The sequence below is a fragment of the Salmo salar genome, chromosome 16, assembly GCF_965601325.2.
Source record: "Salmo salar chromosome 16, fSalSal1, whole genome shotgun sequence".
Taxonomy (NCBI): Eukaryota; Metazoa; Chordata; class Actinopteri; order Salmoniformes; family Salmonidae; genus Salmo; species Salmo salar.
This window is the reverse complement of record NC_138306.1, coordinates 47,040,616-47,059,073: the sequence shown is the minus strand read 5'-3', so window position 1 is coordinate 47,059,073 and position 18,458 is coordinate 47,040,616. Positions and strand designations below refer to the sequence as shown.

Sequence of the window (18,458 nt, the reverse complement as noted above, 5' to 3'; positions counted from 1 at the left end):
TATAATAAAGCACACTGTTGATACTATATAATAAAGCACAGTGTTGATACTATATAATAAAGCACACTGTTGATACTATATAATAAAGCACACTGTTGATACTATATAATAAAGCACACTGTTGATACTATATAATAAAGCACACTGTTGATACTATATAATAAAGCACACTGTTGATACTATATAATAAAGCACACTGTTGATACTATATAATAAAGCACACTGTTGATACTATATAATAAAGCACACTGTTGATACTATATAATAAAGCACACTGTTGATACTATATAATAAAGCACACTGTTGATACTATATAATAAAGCACAGTGTTGATACTATATAATAAAGCACACTGTTGATACTATATAATAAAGCACACTGTTGATACTATATAATAAAGCACACTGTTGATACTATATAATAAAGCACACTGTTGATACTATATAATAAAGCACACTGTTGATACTATATAATAAAGCACACTGTTGATACTATATAATAAAGCACAGTGTTGATACTATATAATAAAGCACAGTGTTGATACTATATAATAAAGCACACTGTTGATACTATATAATAAAGCACACTGTTGATACTATATAATAAAGCACAGTGTTGATACTATATAATAAAGCACAGTGTTGATACTATATAATAAAGCACAGTGTTGATACTATATAATAAAGCACAGTGTTGATACTATATAATAAAGCACACTGTTGATACTATATAATAAAGCACACTGTTGATACTATATAATAAAGCACACTGTTGTGAAATCAAAGGATGAATCCAGTGGTGGAAAAAGTATTCAATTGTCATACTTGAGTAAAAGTAAAGATACCTTAACAGAAAATGACTCAAGTAAAAGTCATCCAGTAAAATACTACTTGAGTAAAAGTCTAAAAGTATTTGGTTAAAAATATATATACTTAAGTATCAAAAGTAAATGTAATTGCTAAAATGTACTTAAGTATCAACCATTTCAACTTCTTATTTTACTACGCAAGTCAGTTAAGAACAAATTCTTATTTTCAATGACGGCCTAGGAACAGTGGGTTAACTGCCTTGTTCAGGGGCAGAACAACAGATTTTTACCTTGTCAGCTCAAGGATTCGATCTCGCAACCTTTCGGTTACAAGTCCAAGGCTCTAACCACTAAGCTACCTGCCGCCCCAGACAGCCATGCCTACGCTCCAACATTCAGACATCATTTACAAACGAGGCATGTGTTTAGTGAGTCTGCCAGATCAGCGGCAGCAGGGATGACCAGGAAAGTTCTCTTGATAAGTGAGTGAATTAGACAATTTTCCTGTTCTGCTAAGCATTCAAAATGTAACGAGTACTTTTGGGTGTCAGGGAAAATGTAAGGAGTAAATAATGTATAATTTTCTTTAGGAGCGTAGTAAAGTAAAAGTTGTCAAAAATATAAATAGTAAAAGTACAGATACCCCCACAAAATACTTAAGTAGTACTTTAAAGTATTTTTACTAAAGTACTTTACCCCACTGAATAAATCTAAATGAAAAAGCTGTGTACGTCTATGGTCCTAGGTCTCAAGCCATCTTTTAGAAGCTTGTTTTTCCATTAAACAACCATGTTTCCCATCCTGTAAGGGTACTTGTCTTTTAAGCAGCACTAATCTTGAAAGGCCAATCACAACTGTCAGCAACAATACAATCATCCCTCAATACCCTTCCTCCAGCAAAGTGGCTACTATCCTCTGAAAAATGCATTGACTAATTAAAGTACCATCCCCAACTAAGGGGACCCCCGATGTGTTGGGTGACAGTCAATATAGGGCTCAGTCTCAAGAGAACATGTGTGGGGCTCCATTAAATGTAGGGTGGTCTCCCCTAAAGAGCCCTGTCTATCCCTTGTGTGTCGTTGCACCGTTCAAAAGCACACCTTTGTTTTGGGGGCCCGTAACTGGACTTAACGGTGGGATGAACAAGAAAAGGGACTCCCTAATCCTATTAGTGTAGCACCTGAGCTGGAATGGCTAATCCTGTTTAAACTCCCTCCACAGGCTCTGTAATCTCCCCATGTCCTGGTGTACAGCTGTCTCCACCGCCGTCCCGAGGTGGGACCGCGCTTAAGCATCGCACCGGAGCGAAGGCCGAGAGATCCCGCCGCCACCTGGGTTACCACTGTCTGGGTTTCACACACCACCAAGTATCTCACCCAGGTATTGTCAGGTATTCATACTTCCCTACTGTAAAGGCATACAGTGGTGGAAAGGTATTTCATTGTCATACTTGAGTAAATGTAAAGATACCTTAATAGAAAATGACTTACCATAATTTCCAGACTATTAAGCGCACGTGAATATAAGCCGCATCAACTGAATTTTAAAAAAAAGTATTATTTTGAACATAAATAAGCCGCACATGTCTATAAGCCGCAGGTGCCTACCGGTACATTGAAACAAATGAACTTTACACAGGCTTTAACGAAACACGGCTTGTAACAAAAATAAATAGGCTTTAATGAAACACGGCTTGTAACAAAAAAAATTTGCAGTAAGCTTTACCGGTAGTTGTCTTTGCACAGAGTCAATTCCTCACGCTGCTGTTTCCAACGTTTTATCATCGACTCATTAAGACCAAGCTCCCGTGCAGCAGCTCTATTTCCTTTTCCAACAGCCAGATCAATCGCCTTCAACTTGAAAGCTGCATCATATGCATTTCTCTGTGTCTTTGCCATGATGAGGGTGACAAAATGACTACCGTAATCAGAATGATGGGAAGTTTGAGAGCGCTCAATTTAATCTAAACAGTAAACAAAAAAGTTGTTTGACCTTAACCCGTTCGGCAATTTCATTGGTCTAATGAAAGCTTCATGCCGCCAAAAAACTGAGCACGTCACAGAATGTGTTTTTTTGGAGAAAAAAATTTGAAAGCGGGAAAAATCCATATATTAGCCGCGTCATTGTTTAAGCCGCGAGGTTCAAAGCCTGGGAAAAAAGTTGCGGCTTATAGTCCGGAATTTACGGTAAGTAAAAGTCACCCAGTAAAATACTGCTTCAGTAAAAGTGTAAAAGTGTTTGGTTTTAAATGCAATTGCTAAAATATACTTAAGTATCAAAAGTAAAAGTAGAAATAATTTCAAATTCCTTATATTAAGCAAACCAGACGGCATGGTGTTCTTGTTTTGTTTCATTTATGGATAGCCAGTGGCACACTCCAACACTCAGACATCATTTACAAATGAAGCATTTGTGTTTAGTGAATCCACCAGATCAGAGGCAGTAGGGATGACAAGGTATGTTCTCTTGATAAGTGTGTGTGAATTGGACCATTTTCTTGTCCTGCTAAGCTAAAAAAATTTAACAAGTACTTTTGGGTGTCAGGGAAGATGTATGGAGTAAAAAGTACATCATTTTCTTTCGGATTGTAGTTAAGTAAAAGTAAAAGTTAGGACTTAAGTACTTTCCAGAACTGCAGGCATTCAGATGCGTAGAGATTATATTGTGAGGTGTTCTCCTGCAGTGTAGGCCAAAAGGGCACATAGCAGATGCATTCAGATGCGTAGAGATTATATTGTGAGGTGTTCTCCTGCAGTGTAGGCCAAAAGGGCACATAGCAGATGCATTGGGAAGCGGTATTTCTACACATTTTAGTCGGCTTTGTGCGTTTGAGGTTAATGTGCTCAGAATGTAGTTATCTCCTATACAGTACAGTGTTACGCTGAAACTGTTCTTTTAAATGTGCAGAGAGGAATTTAATCAAGAGAAAACAATGAAGGGTAATTATAGTGGTATGCAGTGCCCCAGTATTAGTGTTAATAATATTTCCTATATTACCACACTTTGTTTCCACGTCTTCATTTGTGCACATTTCTATACAATTGTTTTATTTTCATGTTCCGCTAGTCCTAAATGAAGAAATTGAATCCCAAACAAACATATCTAAACCGTGAGACTGCAACGATTCTCTCACCGATCTTTGTAACCAACTTTCAGTGCTCCTTTCCTGTACTCATGGAGAGATTCTGGAGCATGCGCTGTGACAACCCTCGCTCCCTTTCCATTCCATTCCAGTCATGTTCCCTCTCCTGTTACTGCCACTGTCCCAGTCTTCAAACACGTCTCTCTCTCTCGCTCTCGCTCAACAGGCCTGCCTGCTAACACTCTGCTCAGTCAAGAGGTCACCTCCATTAGTCTCTCTGTGATTCAGGACTTCAGTGTCACAAGAAACACAGAAAATGTCAATTCTTTGCAAAGCTCAACGTGATTGCCGGAGATATTAAAGGATTCATGTCAGCCCATTTCTAGCTCTGTGACCGGAGAGGAAAAAGAGCACAAAAAAGGTGCCAGTACAGCATGTGCAGTTGTTGAAATCAAATCACCTCAGTTGATATCAAAGTCCGGTGCCATAGCTGACATCAGTTCACATATGGAACTGTCACCGACCCAATAGTACTGCAAAAGACCATAATACCAAGCCGGGGGGGAAACTGTCCTTTTGTGCAGCTTGAAGCTCTCGTCTCTTCTTTTCAGATCACAAGCATCCTCACTGGATGATGTACTTATTCATAACACTTTAGTGTCCTAATAAACAAAATGGTGTAAATTTTAAGCGTAATTTCATTTAATATTTTGTAGAGATTGAGAGAGATTGTTAAAAAGTATGCGATATGGAAAACCATCTATGATGAAGGAATGGGACACAGGGACAGCAGAAGGTTCTGTAGTGGGTTATACAACACCTTCTCCGACTACCGTATATGTCAGAAGATGCATCTTGGGAAATGTATGCTGAGCTGGCATCCATAACATGATGAGATGACTGGGGGATACTAATCATCAGATTCTACAGCCAAATGGAAGGCTTTTCATTCAAATTCACTTGGCATTAATAAAAAATGGTCTAAGAGAATTACATATTATCCTCATACACCCTTTTACCTCGTGCCTTCCTAACATATTCAGTTGTTAGGAAAAATGTACACTTCTGTTTGTACTGTCTGTACTCCCTCGCTCCCACCCTCCATGAGAACGACAGGCTCTGTACACAACTCCCTCCCTCCCTCCCTCCATGAGAACGACAGGCTCTGTACCCAACTCCCTCCCTCCCACCCTCCATGAGAACGACAGTCTCTGTAACCAACTCCCTCCCTCCCTCCCTCCATGAGAACGACAGTCTCTGTAACCAACTCCCTCCCTCCCTCCCTCCATGAGAACGACAGTCTCTGTAACCAACTCCCTCCCTCCCTCCCTCCCTCCCTCCCTCCCTCCCTCCCTCCATGAGAACGACAGGCTCTGTACCCAACTCCCTCCCTCCCACCCTCCATGAGAACGACAGTCTCTGTAACCAACTCCCTCCCTCCCTCCCTCCCTCCCTCCCTCCCTCCCTCCATGAGAACGACAGGCTCTGTACCCAACTCCCTCCCTCCCACCCTCCATGAGAACGACAGTCTCTGTAACCAACTCCCTCCCTCCCTCCCTCCCTCCATGAGAACGACAGGCTCTGTACCCAACTCCCTCCCTCCCTCCATGAGAACGACAGGCTCTGTATCCAACTCCCTCCCTCCCACCCTCCATGAGAACGACAGGCTCTGTACCCAACTCCCTCCCTCCCTCCCTCCATGAGAACGACAGGTTCTGTACCCAACTCCCTCCCTCCCTCCCTCCATGAGAACGACAGGCTCTGTACCCAACTCCCTCCCTCCCTCCATGAGAACGACAGGCTCTGTAACCAACTCCCTCCCTCCCACCCTCCATGAGAACGACAGGCTCTGTACCCAACTCCCTCCCTCCCACCCTCCATGAGAACGACAGGTTCTGTACCCAACTCCCTCCCTCCCTCCCTCCATGAGAACGACAGGCTCTGTACCCAACTCCCTCCCTCCCTCCATGAGAACGACAGGCTCTGTAACCAACTCCCTCCCTCCCACCCTCCATGAGAACGACAGGCTCTGTACCCAACTCCCTCCCTCCCACCCTCCATGAGAACGACAGTCTCTGTAACCAACTCCCTCCCTCCCACCCTCCATGAGAACAACAGGTTCTGTACCCAACTCCCTCCCTCCCACCCTCCATGAGAACGACAGGCTTGACATGTCTGCTATTCTGAAAAGAAATCTCCCAGATGACTTGGGCGCAATGCTACACTTTCACAAGCTTCTCATTCTCTGTCTCCGTTCTTTCTCTCTCCAAATCTCTAGTTGTTTAAAGGTCAACGCTTACTGTGCACTGTGGTATAGCAAATCCCTGCCCTCTCACTTCAAGACAGAACCACGTGTGCCAAAGTCATCGCTCGTTCACCCCATCACACAGTCACGGCAGGCTAAGAAGAAACAGGTGAGGACCTACGAAGCACAACAGTCACAACAGTCGTCCTGCAGATCGACCAGGACTGTCAGGTCACACCGCACCACACCGTCAAATAACTGTCAAATCTAGGCTAAAACCTAGTCCAAACAAGCGTCGTCCAAGCATCCCATTACAAAAACCTAAATTCCCTGCAGTCAATACTGTAACAAAGTGCGTACAATACCGGAATCATAAAAGTGTAAGAAACCTGATCAGAATTACATTCACTGATTGTGAGGAGACCAGACTCTTATATTCAACCACATTAGGTCTGGATTTCTCCCAATTCACATGTCAGGCTGCGACTCTATCCTGAGGTAAATGGTTTTCAGATGTCCTGGTATGTTTTTACTCTCAAAAACAAGAAGTATGTATGATGGTCTGGTTGAAATGCTAGTGTTGGCCGCAGAACTGTGGCAAACACATTTTGTTTCAGCTGTGTATTACTCTTATCATTGAGGTATTTATATTGAACTCAATGATGGGTAGACCCATAGACTTAATATACATTTCGCAACATTTCGTTTTGAGGTTGTTGGTTTTTTTGCACACACACAAATGTTTGTGATTTAATCAAACATGCAGTTGTCATGGAAAATGGTAATTGTATGTGTCCACATAACTAAGTATGTGACTAACCTGTCCTATTATAATCTCCTGTTCTTGGGAGTAAAATCCTGTTTTGTAAACCAGTTTGCTCAAGTGTCCTTGTATAGATAAAAAGGGAACTGAGTCCCGCACAAGAACAGGAACTAGAAAGATACGTGCTTATTACCCACTGCTTCAGAATTCACACTGTCTACACTGCGCTGTATAACTCTGTCATTCTCTCTGAGCTCAGAAATAAAGAATCTTGGTTTGACTTGGACTCCAGCAGATCCTTATTTGATATATCCACCACAAGGTATTTCCCATATCGTTATTGGCACCAATCTCCAAAGCAGAAAAACATATTCATTGTGAACTACTAAGCATTTTCGCTGGCACTATAACATGCTAAATAAACTACTGTATACATAAACAACTCACTAATTCCTTGTTTCAGAATCAACTAAAGAACTGCATGACCCATTTAATGTTACCTAATACCTACACGCAGTTTAAGATTTCTAACAGCGAGTTGTCCTTCTGGTGCAGACTGTTTTCTGTAGTCCATGTATTTGAGCTTACGATTGTGTCGTGGTACTACTTGACAAAGTGTAAGGCGTATAGTATAAAACTGATTTATGTTGTTTTATTTTTTTTATCTATGAAAACAAGTGGACTAATCAAGGAGATATGAATAAAACCATTTTTTTTTTTAATTGCGACATTTAAAATCCAAATAAACATACGTAATTTTTTCTGTAAATCACTAATCAATATCAAAATAAGAGGAAGAAATATTGTTAACATTTCAATAAAAAAAAAACACATTAAGCGGTTATATATTTAGCTACATAATCCTCTGTATGTTGCCCAGCAATCAAGCATTTATTTAACGGAGATCAACATAGAAATGCAGTAATTAAAATTATAATAATTCAAATCTGTTTTCAAAAATGTAAAACAAAGACAGTATTAACATATTATCATAATAATTGAATCCAGAAAAATATATCTAATTAAATATAATCAAAATCTACAAATATTAATTGTCTTGAAAGATATTTGACCAAGCGACTGATTTCCTTTTTTTATTGTTCAATTTTAGTAAACTTAATAGTCAACCAGTCAATAAAATGATTGCAACAATGGACACATTGGAAGCTGAAATATAGGCCTATGCCGATCTACATACTGTAGGTTGTACTTCATTCTGTTACTTTCTGGCCGCCATTTACGTCAAGTTTACAAGACTACCTTTGGGGGTTGAGGGTTGGACGATCATACACAGGATATTTTGTTTAATCAGTGAAGCATATCCCTATACGTGGTGATATAAACATGATTAACGTGTTCTAATCTATGCCTCAATCCAAAACTAACACTTAAAGTACACATCTGTGCTAATACATTCCTGCGTACCTTTTCACAGAAATACAATTAACATACCAGAACATCAACAAATCCTTCCTCTGAGACTGGTTTAACCCTTCTTAATTATTTTACAGTCTGAAGTGCACTCTTTTTTCACTGGGAAGGAACATTGATTTGTTTCCGTTGTGTCATTTTAGTTTAATCAAACCTTTTATTAAGTGTGCAACGTAGAAAGCATAGTAAAAGGCTCAAGGACTCAACCCTGTGAATCTCTGTTGGAGGGAAGGATAGTGAGGTTAGAATCCTGCTACAGGAGTACAGTAGAGGTAATCCCTATGACTTCACTGATTTAGTTGAGTGTTTAATTATTTGCTCGTACATATATATTCAATATATACCCTACGGATGGAGCAACATCTTGTTCAATCCCATTACCAATATATTCTCTTTGTCCGGCCGAACAAATGAATGTTGAAGGAAAAGCTCTTTGAGGGAAGTCGTAAAAGTCTTACAGGCAATATGCAGGTACTGCTGAAGCCTTCCTGTCTCTTAGACCGCCTGTATTTTAATATGCTTCCCTGCCCTCTGTTTCCCTACACATTCAACCGGGAAGGTTTGTCATTGACGTAACATGTTGTTTTCGTGATTGCATATGGTGCTGCGTGGGTACCAAGAGGATGCAAAAGTGGCTTCTTATTTTGAAAGGGTGTTCTATCACCCCACAAGTAATCCACCACTTCATAACTCTACATAAATGGGTGAGCGAAGGACCTAAAAACGGTCTAAAATGCCTTTTATAGTTCTGAAGGAACAACTCCACTCTCCATTATAGTAATTCAATTAATTATCTTCTGAGGATATAAGCCAAATCACAGCCTGAAAAAGGGGGTATGAAGAGAGAGGGAGAGCTTTCTGCCCAAAGTACATCAATAAACGTAAACTATTACCGCAGAATCACTTAGGAAAACACCATCGTTACTTTTACGAGCGGCAGTCCGAATTCGACAACAAGCATTACATTTATCAAATGATGGCCAATATTTTTACAATCAAGAAGCCATTAGGATGTTCATGTTCAAGCAGTTAACTGCTGTCCGGTTTAATTGTGTTTGGCAGTAAAGTAATATAGGAACAGAATTACATCTATATACATGTAAATCACATTAACGGTGTTCATATAGAGCTGGTTTCAGAGTTGGTTTCAGAGTTAGTTTCAGAGTTAGTTTCAGAGTTAGTTTCAGAGTTAGTTTCAGAGTTAGTTTCAGAGTTAGTTTCAGAGTTAGTTTCAGAGCTAGTTTCAGGGCTAGTTTCAGGGCTAGTTTCAGGGCTAGTTTCAGGGCTAGTCTCAGGGCTAGTCTCAGAGCTAGTTTCAGAGCTAGCACAGTACTCAAGAAAGGACAAAAGAACAGACGAGAGAAGCAGATAGACTGGATTCTTTCATCCCCTGGAGGCATTCGAAAGGTAACACTGTTCCAATATAGCCTAAATCTGCTAAATTAAAGAAACCGACAACTGATTTTTTTATGGCAATAAAGATGTGCAAAGCAACGGTCCATAGGCCTATCCTGGGCTGAGAGTGGTGGAGAGAATGCAACACCAGTTTGCACAGTTCAAACATAATAAATGCAGTATGTGGTTAGGCGGCTTTACTCACAACCCTGATTTCCTTTTTGAAAATGTTGCAGTTCAGTTCTGAACACCTAGCGAAGTTCAACGTTTCTAGCTCTCTTGGTACACAAGACTGCTTATGTGCAAAAAGAATGTGGGTCAGGCATTAAAATGCATGAGCATTGTATAAGGAATGATGAAGTGCTGATAAGCACTGTTGGGAAGTACAACAAAATGGTATAAAATAAACAACGGTAAAAGGTCTTACAAATGGGCATTTACCTTTTGATTCCAAATAAAAGAGCTATGCTGAATAAATGAAACGGCAGCCATTACTCGTTGTTCTTCACTATTTGAGATCCTGACGGCAAGATAGTCTGCTCTGCGCCATGCGGAACAAGGCCGACAAACTCGCCACATAGTTTACTGTCTGCCACCAATGTGACCAGTACAGTCATATTCAGTGTCTCGACACAGGTGGGGGACAATGGAAGGGAGGTTCACAAGAAGTTGGTGACAGACTGACTGAACAAACAGGACATCCGAGTCACAAGAAACTCGACATTTGTTCAGCACCCATGTCTCAGAGAGATAATAGAAGAACAGAAAAGCAATACACTCCTGTCCAGGGTCTAAATGTGTAATCTCTGACACATCAAACACAATTTCACAAACAACCATCTAGGTCATTGCCTAAGTCAAAAATACTATACTTTCAAAGGATTCTATATTTTTCTAACAAATTGTGATGCGTCAGTAGAGTAATATAGACAATCATTGTTAGATACAAATAACTGAAGAATGCTAATGTTTTTGTCTAGTATTTAACATGAGGACAAGGACAGTAAACTAGCCGTTTCATCATGTCCGATATTAGCATAACCTTGATTAACATTGGAAATGAAATGCTGTATCCTACCAAATGAAGCAGGCTTTGAACTCATACACTCAGGGTCATTTTATTTCATGAAGCTTTGAACCTAGATTACTGATTAGCAAATTCCTCTTTAATACCAATTGCTTTAGTAGATATTATGTACCAACTTTAATCTTTAATGAGATGTAAGAGCCCTTTAATGTTACATTGTGCCAGGCCATTAACATCCAATTCAATGTAAAAATAATTATTCCATTCCAAGCCAATTTTCAGATTTGGAAGTGAAACTTTTTTTTGCATTTTCATTAAGATGGGCATATGGTCTTATATTTTCTAGAGAAGAGAAAAAAAGTGAAATAAATTTTTTGTCAAAGTTTTTTCCAGATATTCTTTCACTAGCCTGCTACTAAAATCTCTTGGAGGATAAATTCTAAATTCAGAGCCAAACGAGTTCATGACCTATAATTAAAAAACAGGAACCTTCATTGGAATAGTTAGAAACAGAGATGGCCTTCCATTTTATATAAATGAGGAGTCCGTTAAAATGGCTCCACATTAGGGCTGTCTAAAAGGAGGTTGTGTTTCGTACAGTGAACATAGCTGACATTATTTTCATTTAATCAAATTCCCTAACTAACAAATATACTGAGGCTTGTGCTCTGTCATGGAAAATGCCCATTTCCCGGGTTCGAAAAAAAGGAGGAACTTTTTATCAAGACACAAATCAATTACGTATATACATTTATTATGTCCTCTTAGTCTATGGCGGTCTCTCAATTACAGTATATTACTGTAAAAAAACGTCAGTGTTTCCACAGCAACTGTCCCAATCATGGCATAGACCTGTAGTCTCAACCCTGTCGACAACTCAACCTTGTTTTGTTGAGGGCACAGTACATTCCTGTCCATGCTCATGTCATGAAGTACTGGCGAGAAAGAGGCATTGGTTTTTGACCTTCAGAAACAGGTCTCCCATTAACCCATTAAAGAGGAATGGGTTTTAACAAAACAGTAGAGAGTGCTTTGTGTTATCCAAGGAATTGTAGATTTCATACACAGAGAAGTAGGGATGCCATTGCATGTCGCCACTCTCATGAAACCTCAAATGAATTACGAGCGCATAGAGGGATGCTGAGTTGTACACACCCAGACCAAGTGACCCGTAAAGTGCTGTCCAATTTAAATTTAAAACTCAATCAATGTCAAATGACTAGATAGATAAACTGGGAACAGATTTAGGACAGTTTGCTGCTGCCTGTGTGCGAGGGGCCAATGCATTACACTTCATTCAGCGCTTAGACACCGATGCCATATCTTCATATCTGAAGCCTTAAAACAACTAAACAGGAATTTCATATTTACCGTAGCTAACAAATGTAACTTTTCATTACATTTTTGTCATTTTTGTGTTACAAATACAAGAAATCAGCTACAGTAGAAACGCACAACAAATTGTAGACATTACAGCAGTACAAACAAAGGAGGAAGAAAACCTTTAGGGACAACCACTACCTGTATATGTACTGTTTGAACCATGAGAAATATGGCATTTTTGCAACCTCGCTTTTTCTAACCAGCATCAGCGAAAACATGAATTCTACATCAATAACAAATACAAATGTACGTATTTTAACGTTTCTGTAAACTGCTCTAAAATCAGCTACTTAGTCCTTAAAATGCAGTGGTTCTAGTCCTGTATTCAGAGGACGTTTATATATATATTTAAATCGGCCCATTGGTGAATGTGAGCAGAGCATTGTGGGATAAAAACATGCGATTCCGTCCAGTTCTCTCCCCTTGTCCATCAGTTTTGGCATTGAGCCAAGTGATGCTTCTCCACTTTCAAAGGTGTGAGGTTAAAGCATGGAACTCATTATTATATTGTGAAGACGGTTAAAGTTCTGAATTTTCTTATTAAATTCTTGTTTTAAGATAGTTTGCCTATCTGTCAACACCAATTGATCATTGACTGTAGTTCAAGCTAGATTCAATTTACCTTGAAAATCATTTGACACAATGAAACGCTTATTGGTAACTTGCTGTAATCATCATCCCTGTTCCTTTGTCTTGGCTCTCGACACAACAAAAATGAAGGTCTTCCTACCATGAATGAGAAAATGGCGGACTATGTTGCTGAGCAGAGCAGAACCTATCCAACGCCACCTAGAGGAACCCCAAGCTACCATTGCACAGCCACAAACTCCAAGGTCATACCACCTCAAGCCGATTTTCATGATTTGAAAAGTGTTCCCTTGGTCATTGACTTCAAAGCTTCCAACAAAAAAAACTACAATCATTGAGTACAATATAATCTGGTGTGTCCTCCCAGACCAGCTACCACTACTATTTCCCTTCAATACTCCCCAATAACCTTAGTGAAACTAGGTCAGAAAGGAGTGGACCTTATGAGGAAAGCAGATATAACAAAGCATGGCGTTAAGTTTAGTTTAGTAGGCAGAATGGAGGGCCACAGTATCAAATCATATTATTTCTTAGAGTAAATCAGTCAGATAGCTTTCCGCGTGGCACAGCTAATAGCTTTTCAATTTACTCATACGTTACATAGCAATGACAACATGCCAAAACCCAGGGAGGACAGTGCCATGTCAGTGGAAAGGCTGTTCAACTGGTGACAAGGGAAGTTCCTTATATAAACCAATCATTTTCAGCGCGTTTGATCCACTCTATACGCAGTGATTTTTTACTAATGTAAATTTAGCATTTATAAACATTCCAGAGTTTCGCATATAAAACTCGGGCAATAAGAAAGATGTTTAAGAACTACAAATGTTGTTCCAATCTTAAAATATACCAGTTCAAACCATAGATAAGTCCCCAATAAAACGAATCGATTTACTCATTTTGTAACGGACACTGCGATATGAAATTACAGTTATCTGGAAATATGTTGTTAAAATGCATGTAATAATTTTGTATAGATCATTTTTACATTTTAGTCATTTAGCAGACCAGAGAGACTTACAGGAGCAATTAGGGTTATGGGCCTTTCTCAAGGACACATCGACAGAGTTTTCACCTAGTCGCCTCTGGGATTTGATTACTCGCCCAACGCTCTTAACCGCTGGGCTACCTGCCGCTCAAGATCAATTAAGAGATTATACTTTGATATCTCTTACTGAGGTCAATATCAAATAAATTCAAAGAAATGCAACCGTGATACACCAATACACCATTCAATACACCCATCAATACACCAATGCATCGTTATACTGTTTGGATTGTATCTGTGATGCAAATTGTATCTGTGGCATAGAAATCAAGTGAAGAAGTAGCCATTTCAGTAGTTTGTGTTTGGAGATGTAGAGCAGGGTATATCAGTGTATTCCTCACTAAGGCCCCTCACTTGTAAACGCCGAAGCCATACTAGCCTATTCTTCTTTGAATCCTTCCTATGCGTCTGATTTTCTAGCCTCTCTAATAACACATAATATAAACCACAGATAGTCGGAAACACCTTCTAAGCCCAACAACCAAACAATATTACATATGAACTGTTTTAATTCATACATTTCTGTGTAATTGACTATTTTGTTTTCAATCAATAGAAAGTTTTCCCGAAGTCATACAAATAAAACAACTATTACATGTATATTACAAGTCTATTGCTTTTTCATCACACATATTTATTTAAATGTTAAGGTGAATGAGTTATTTAAAAAAAATATAATTCTGACAGATTCTTATTCCAACACCACTTAACAACTGGCTTTAAAAAACAAAACTACAGTACTACTATTGCCTAAGCTACTAGGTTATCAACGCTGTACACAACTTTAATCCCCTTTATAGAAGTATACAGGAGACTCATGTACCTCTCACATGATTTAGCTTTTTGTGAAGGAAGCCGCAAAGATCACTGTTATGTGACAAGGTAGCAAATTCACTGTCATCCAAAAAGCTCCACTTGGGCTTCAAGCATATTTTCTGCATAGCCAAGACAAGTTATTTCCAGTAGTACAAAAGTAAGGTGGTCTTGAAGCCACAGGAGGTAGTAGCACCTTAATTGGAGAGGACGGGCTGATGATAATGGCTGGAGCGGAATTGGTAGAACGGTATCAAACACATCAAACACGTGGTTTCCATATGTCTGATTCCATTCCATTTACTCCGTTACAGCCATTATTATGAGCCGTCCTCCCCTCAGCAGCCTCCTGTGCTTGAAGCAGCCATAGATAGATTGTGTTGCACTGGAATCCATTCTGAATACGGTGTTATGTTCCCTCATCAAATCAAATCAAAATGTATTTGTCACATGCTTTGTAAACAACAGGCTGTAGACTAACAGTGAAATGCTTACTTAAGGCCCTTCCCAACAACACAGGGAGAAGAAAAAGAGAAAGGAATAACTAATGAATTCAACAAGCTCCAAATATGTAGACATATTTCATTTTCTTTCTTTTGTTTCATCTCTGTACTCTGCCATAAAAAAAATCTCTTGATTTTTAAGGACATGTTTTATTTATTTATTTAACCTTTATTTAGCTAGGCAAGACAGTTAAGAACAAATTCTTATTTACAATGACGGCCTACCCCTAACCCGGAGGATGCTGGGCCAATTGTGCGCCGCCCTATGGGACTCCAATCACGGCCGGTTGTGATACAGCCTGGAACCGAACCAAGGTCTGTAGTAATGCCTCTAGCACTGAGATGCAGTGCCTTAGACCGCCGCGCAAATCAGGAGCCCTAATTTGAGAAATTAGCTCATAATATATACACATCATCTTCATAAATTGTGGGAAAACTTACCACAAAAGCTTGTTTTTGACAGAAAATTGCTCTTTAAACTTTACAAGGAATTAAGTCTGATTAAACCTTTCTAAGTTCTACTGGCATAGTTCCAATGCTTAGAATATTGCAAGTCCCAGCACAAACAATTTCACAAGAGTTCAAAACTTAGGGAATCTCCTTCTTAATGTCTTCAAGCTATTATTGATCTTTACCTTCTTTCTTTCATTAACTAACTGGAAAGAGCTATATCATGTTAAAAATCATTCCTACAGCTCCAGAACAAAATATCCAAACATCAACAGTGCACTGGAGTGAACTGAGGAGATAAAATGAAACAAGTGTGTGATATTCTGTGAGACCAAAACGTTGCTGCATGTCAATAGAATGAGATGGTTTATGGTAGAGTTGTGTACATGTAACCGCATGTATTAAGCATTTTAAGTTTTGCAGTGATGTGTATCTTAGTGGAGATCGCTATAGTCTTAGTTTATAATGGATGGCAAAGTCACATTTAACCTAAGCATGGAGTATTTTATCACACTTCAAATGCAACTTCGTAATCAAAAACTACAAACACAATGCATGTTGAACGCAATGTGAAAACGTTGTGAATGTGAAACCTGAAAGCCTGGCTATATGTCATAAATCAAGTTTAATCATGCCTTGAGGGGTTTGTTTTTTACACAGGGAGATGTGATAATTGGGGTAAAAACCACAAGAGTTATTTAAGTGATTTAGTTAGGCCTAATGAATATAAGCAACCCCTGGGATAAATAACTAAAACGTGCAGGTCAAGTGTATCTCCATAAGAAAAAGTATTATGTTTTGTTAAAGAAGGAATTGTAACTTTTTCTAGGCCTAGTCAAAGAATTGACGTTAGAAAACGTCATTATTGAGATAAGGTGAGCACGGTTAAGGGGCTTTTGAACGCGCTGGGCTATTTGTGGAGCCGTTTTCTTTAGCTTAGCCTATACGTCCGGATCTTTTCAAGTGGGATTCACGGATGATCTATCCAAAAATGTAAATTCACATCACTGAAAGTTGGCTTGTACAATTCCTTACCTGTGGTTCGTGCTGTTCCAGTAGACTGCATATCTGTCTGATATGATTTTGCTATCGTCCGCCCATACCGCGACCCAAGATAAGAGGGCAACAACCATAAGAGTCAACTCCATTTGAAAAGCTAAACAGTTCTTGTCCATTACGAGTAAGGGGCTATATAATTCGTCGCGTTGTTGTCTATAAGTTATACTGATTCAACTACAGTGCTGTTCAAATGGACCTGGTGTCATTCATGATGCACGAGGTTGGTTGCGGTCCACATTCACATTCCAGGTGCTCTCAGCTGCAGTTGTTCGTCTTCCGTTGAGGATTAACAATGTAGGCCCATGTAGCTATACATTCCCAATCGTGAGAACATTAGTGAGAAGTCCAAGCAGATGCAGCACTGACTATGACGTTAAATTTGATTATGTTCCATGAAGGTTCATCAATGTATGACTCGGCTCGTTGATCTCCTTTTGCACGGCAAGCCCTTACAATAACTATTAAAATCCATTTTCTTCAATAACTGTAAGTGATGAATGCCTTATTTGAACACATTGCGCGACATTCATCATATCATGTTTAATATTCACTGACGCCAAGTAGACAGTTGTTTGTCCTTTAAATCCATTCCTTTCCAGCATGGCATTGGCTACTTTTCTAAAACTTTCCTCGTCGTAAATACAACTCGCAAACATCCATTCAGCAATGTGTCCTTCAATTTATGGTCTTCCAAATCAATATGCTGTTTATTCTAAACATTTGCACGCTTAACGATGTCCATTCAACGTAATGTGTTTCGGTCCGTTTTGTGAGATACAACGTTTCAGTCAAGCGACCGATTCTTGTTATTTCAGAAGAAACTCAAAATATCACAATGTTGCAGCAGAGCGATAGAAATCCAAGCCAGTCTCACAAGAAACGTACTGCTCTTCTCCGCAACTATTTCATGTCGTCCGTGGTTACTGTCCTCAGTTTTATTCTCAGACAAAAGTTATCAATATGATAAGTTGCCTTCTTGAAACGTGTTTACTGCGTCATCCATGCAACGCCACTACCAAAGCATGAAGTGGAGAAACTGGAACACCGCATCAATTGCGAAGTTGCTGCTGCTATTCCTGTGTCGTTTGGGGTTGCTGTTGAGAAAAGGCCAATTTCGCTTCATGTCTGGTATCGCTGTACTGCCGTCCCTGTGTGTGGTGTACAGATCAGTGAGGCTGACATTATTTCCCCCCTTTTTAGTCACGGTGGTTTTTCTGTTGCGCGTCCTGTTCCTCCTTTAGCACATGCTTCCTCTGGCCGCCGCACTCTCTCCATTCACCGCTCCTCCAGACAGCTGGGCGGGGCTGAGACACCGGGCAGATAGGAGCCCCAAAACTTCTAGGACCCCTAACATTTCAGAAAGTTTCAGAATAGCTGTGGATACCGTTATCATGTTATACATAGTTTATAACTCTAGCCTACAATTATAGCCAAACATGTATATTTGTATGTGCCAACTATTTGTATGAATTTTTTCATCCTGTAAAAATGTCTCTCCGGCTAATGAAATATTTTTACATTAGGATTTTCATCCACTTGTTATGGTGATGTCATTTAGTCATTTGCAAAATGACAGTTAAATTCATAATCTGTGTTTTTGTGTGTAGCAGCAGCATATGTGGTGAGTGGGAAAATGTGTGTCTGTGTGTGTGTTGGTTATCCTAACATCTAACCCTAACAACTAAGCTGAAAATAGTATTTTCATGGGGCCATGGGAAATGTCCCATCGAGGGAGAATTTTCCTTATTTTACTATCCTTGTGGGGACTTTGGGGGATTTAGGTCCCCACAAGGATAGTAAAATAAGGAAAATTCTCCCTCGATGGGACATTTCCCATGGCCCCATGAAAATACTATTTTCAGC

General features: G+C 39.5%; 1 protein-coding gene across 1 annotated transcript in view; it reads right to left on the bottom strand.

The window, feature by feature from the left end:
* efna2b (ephrin-A2b) overlaps positions 1-17,881 on the bottom strand; it is a 205,944-nt gene extending 188,063 nt beyond the window's left edge. Inside the window, exon 1 of the mRNA XM_014149599.3 lies at positions 16,572-17,881. Within this exon, the coding sequence (XP_014005074.1) occupies positions 16,572-16,711 (140 nt within the window). The 5' untranslated portion in view covers positions 16,712-17,881. The remainder of the gene's footprint in view (positions 1-16,571) is intronic.
* Positions 17,882-18,458: the final 577 nt, after the last annotated feature.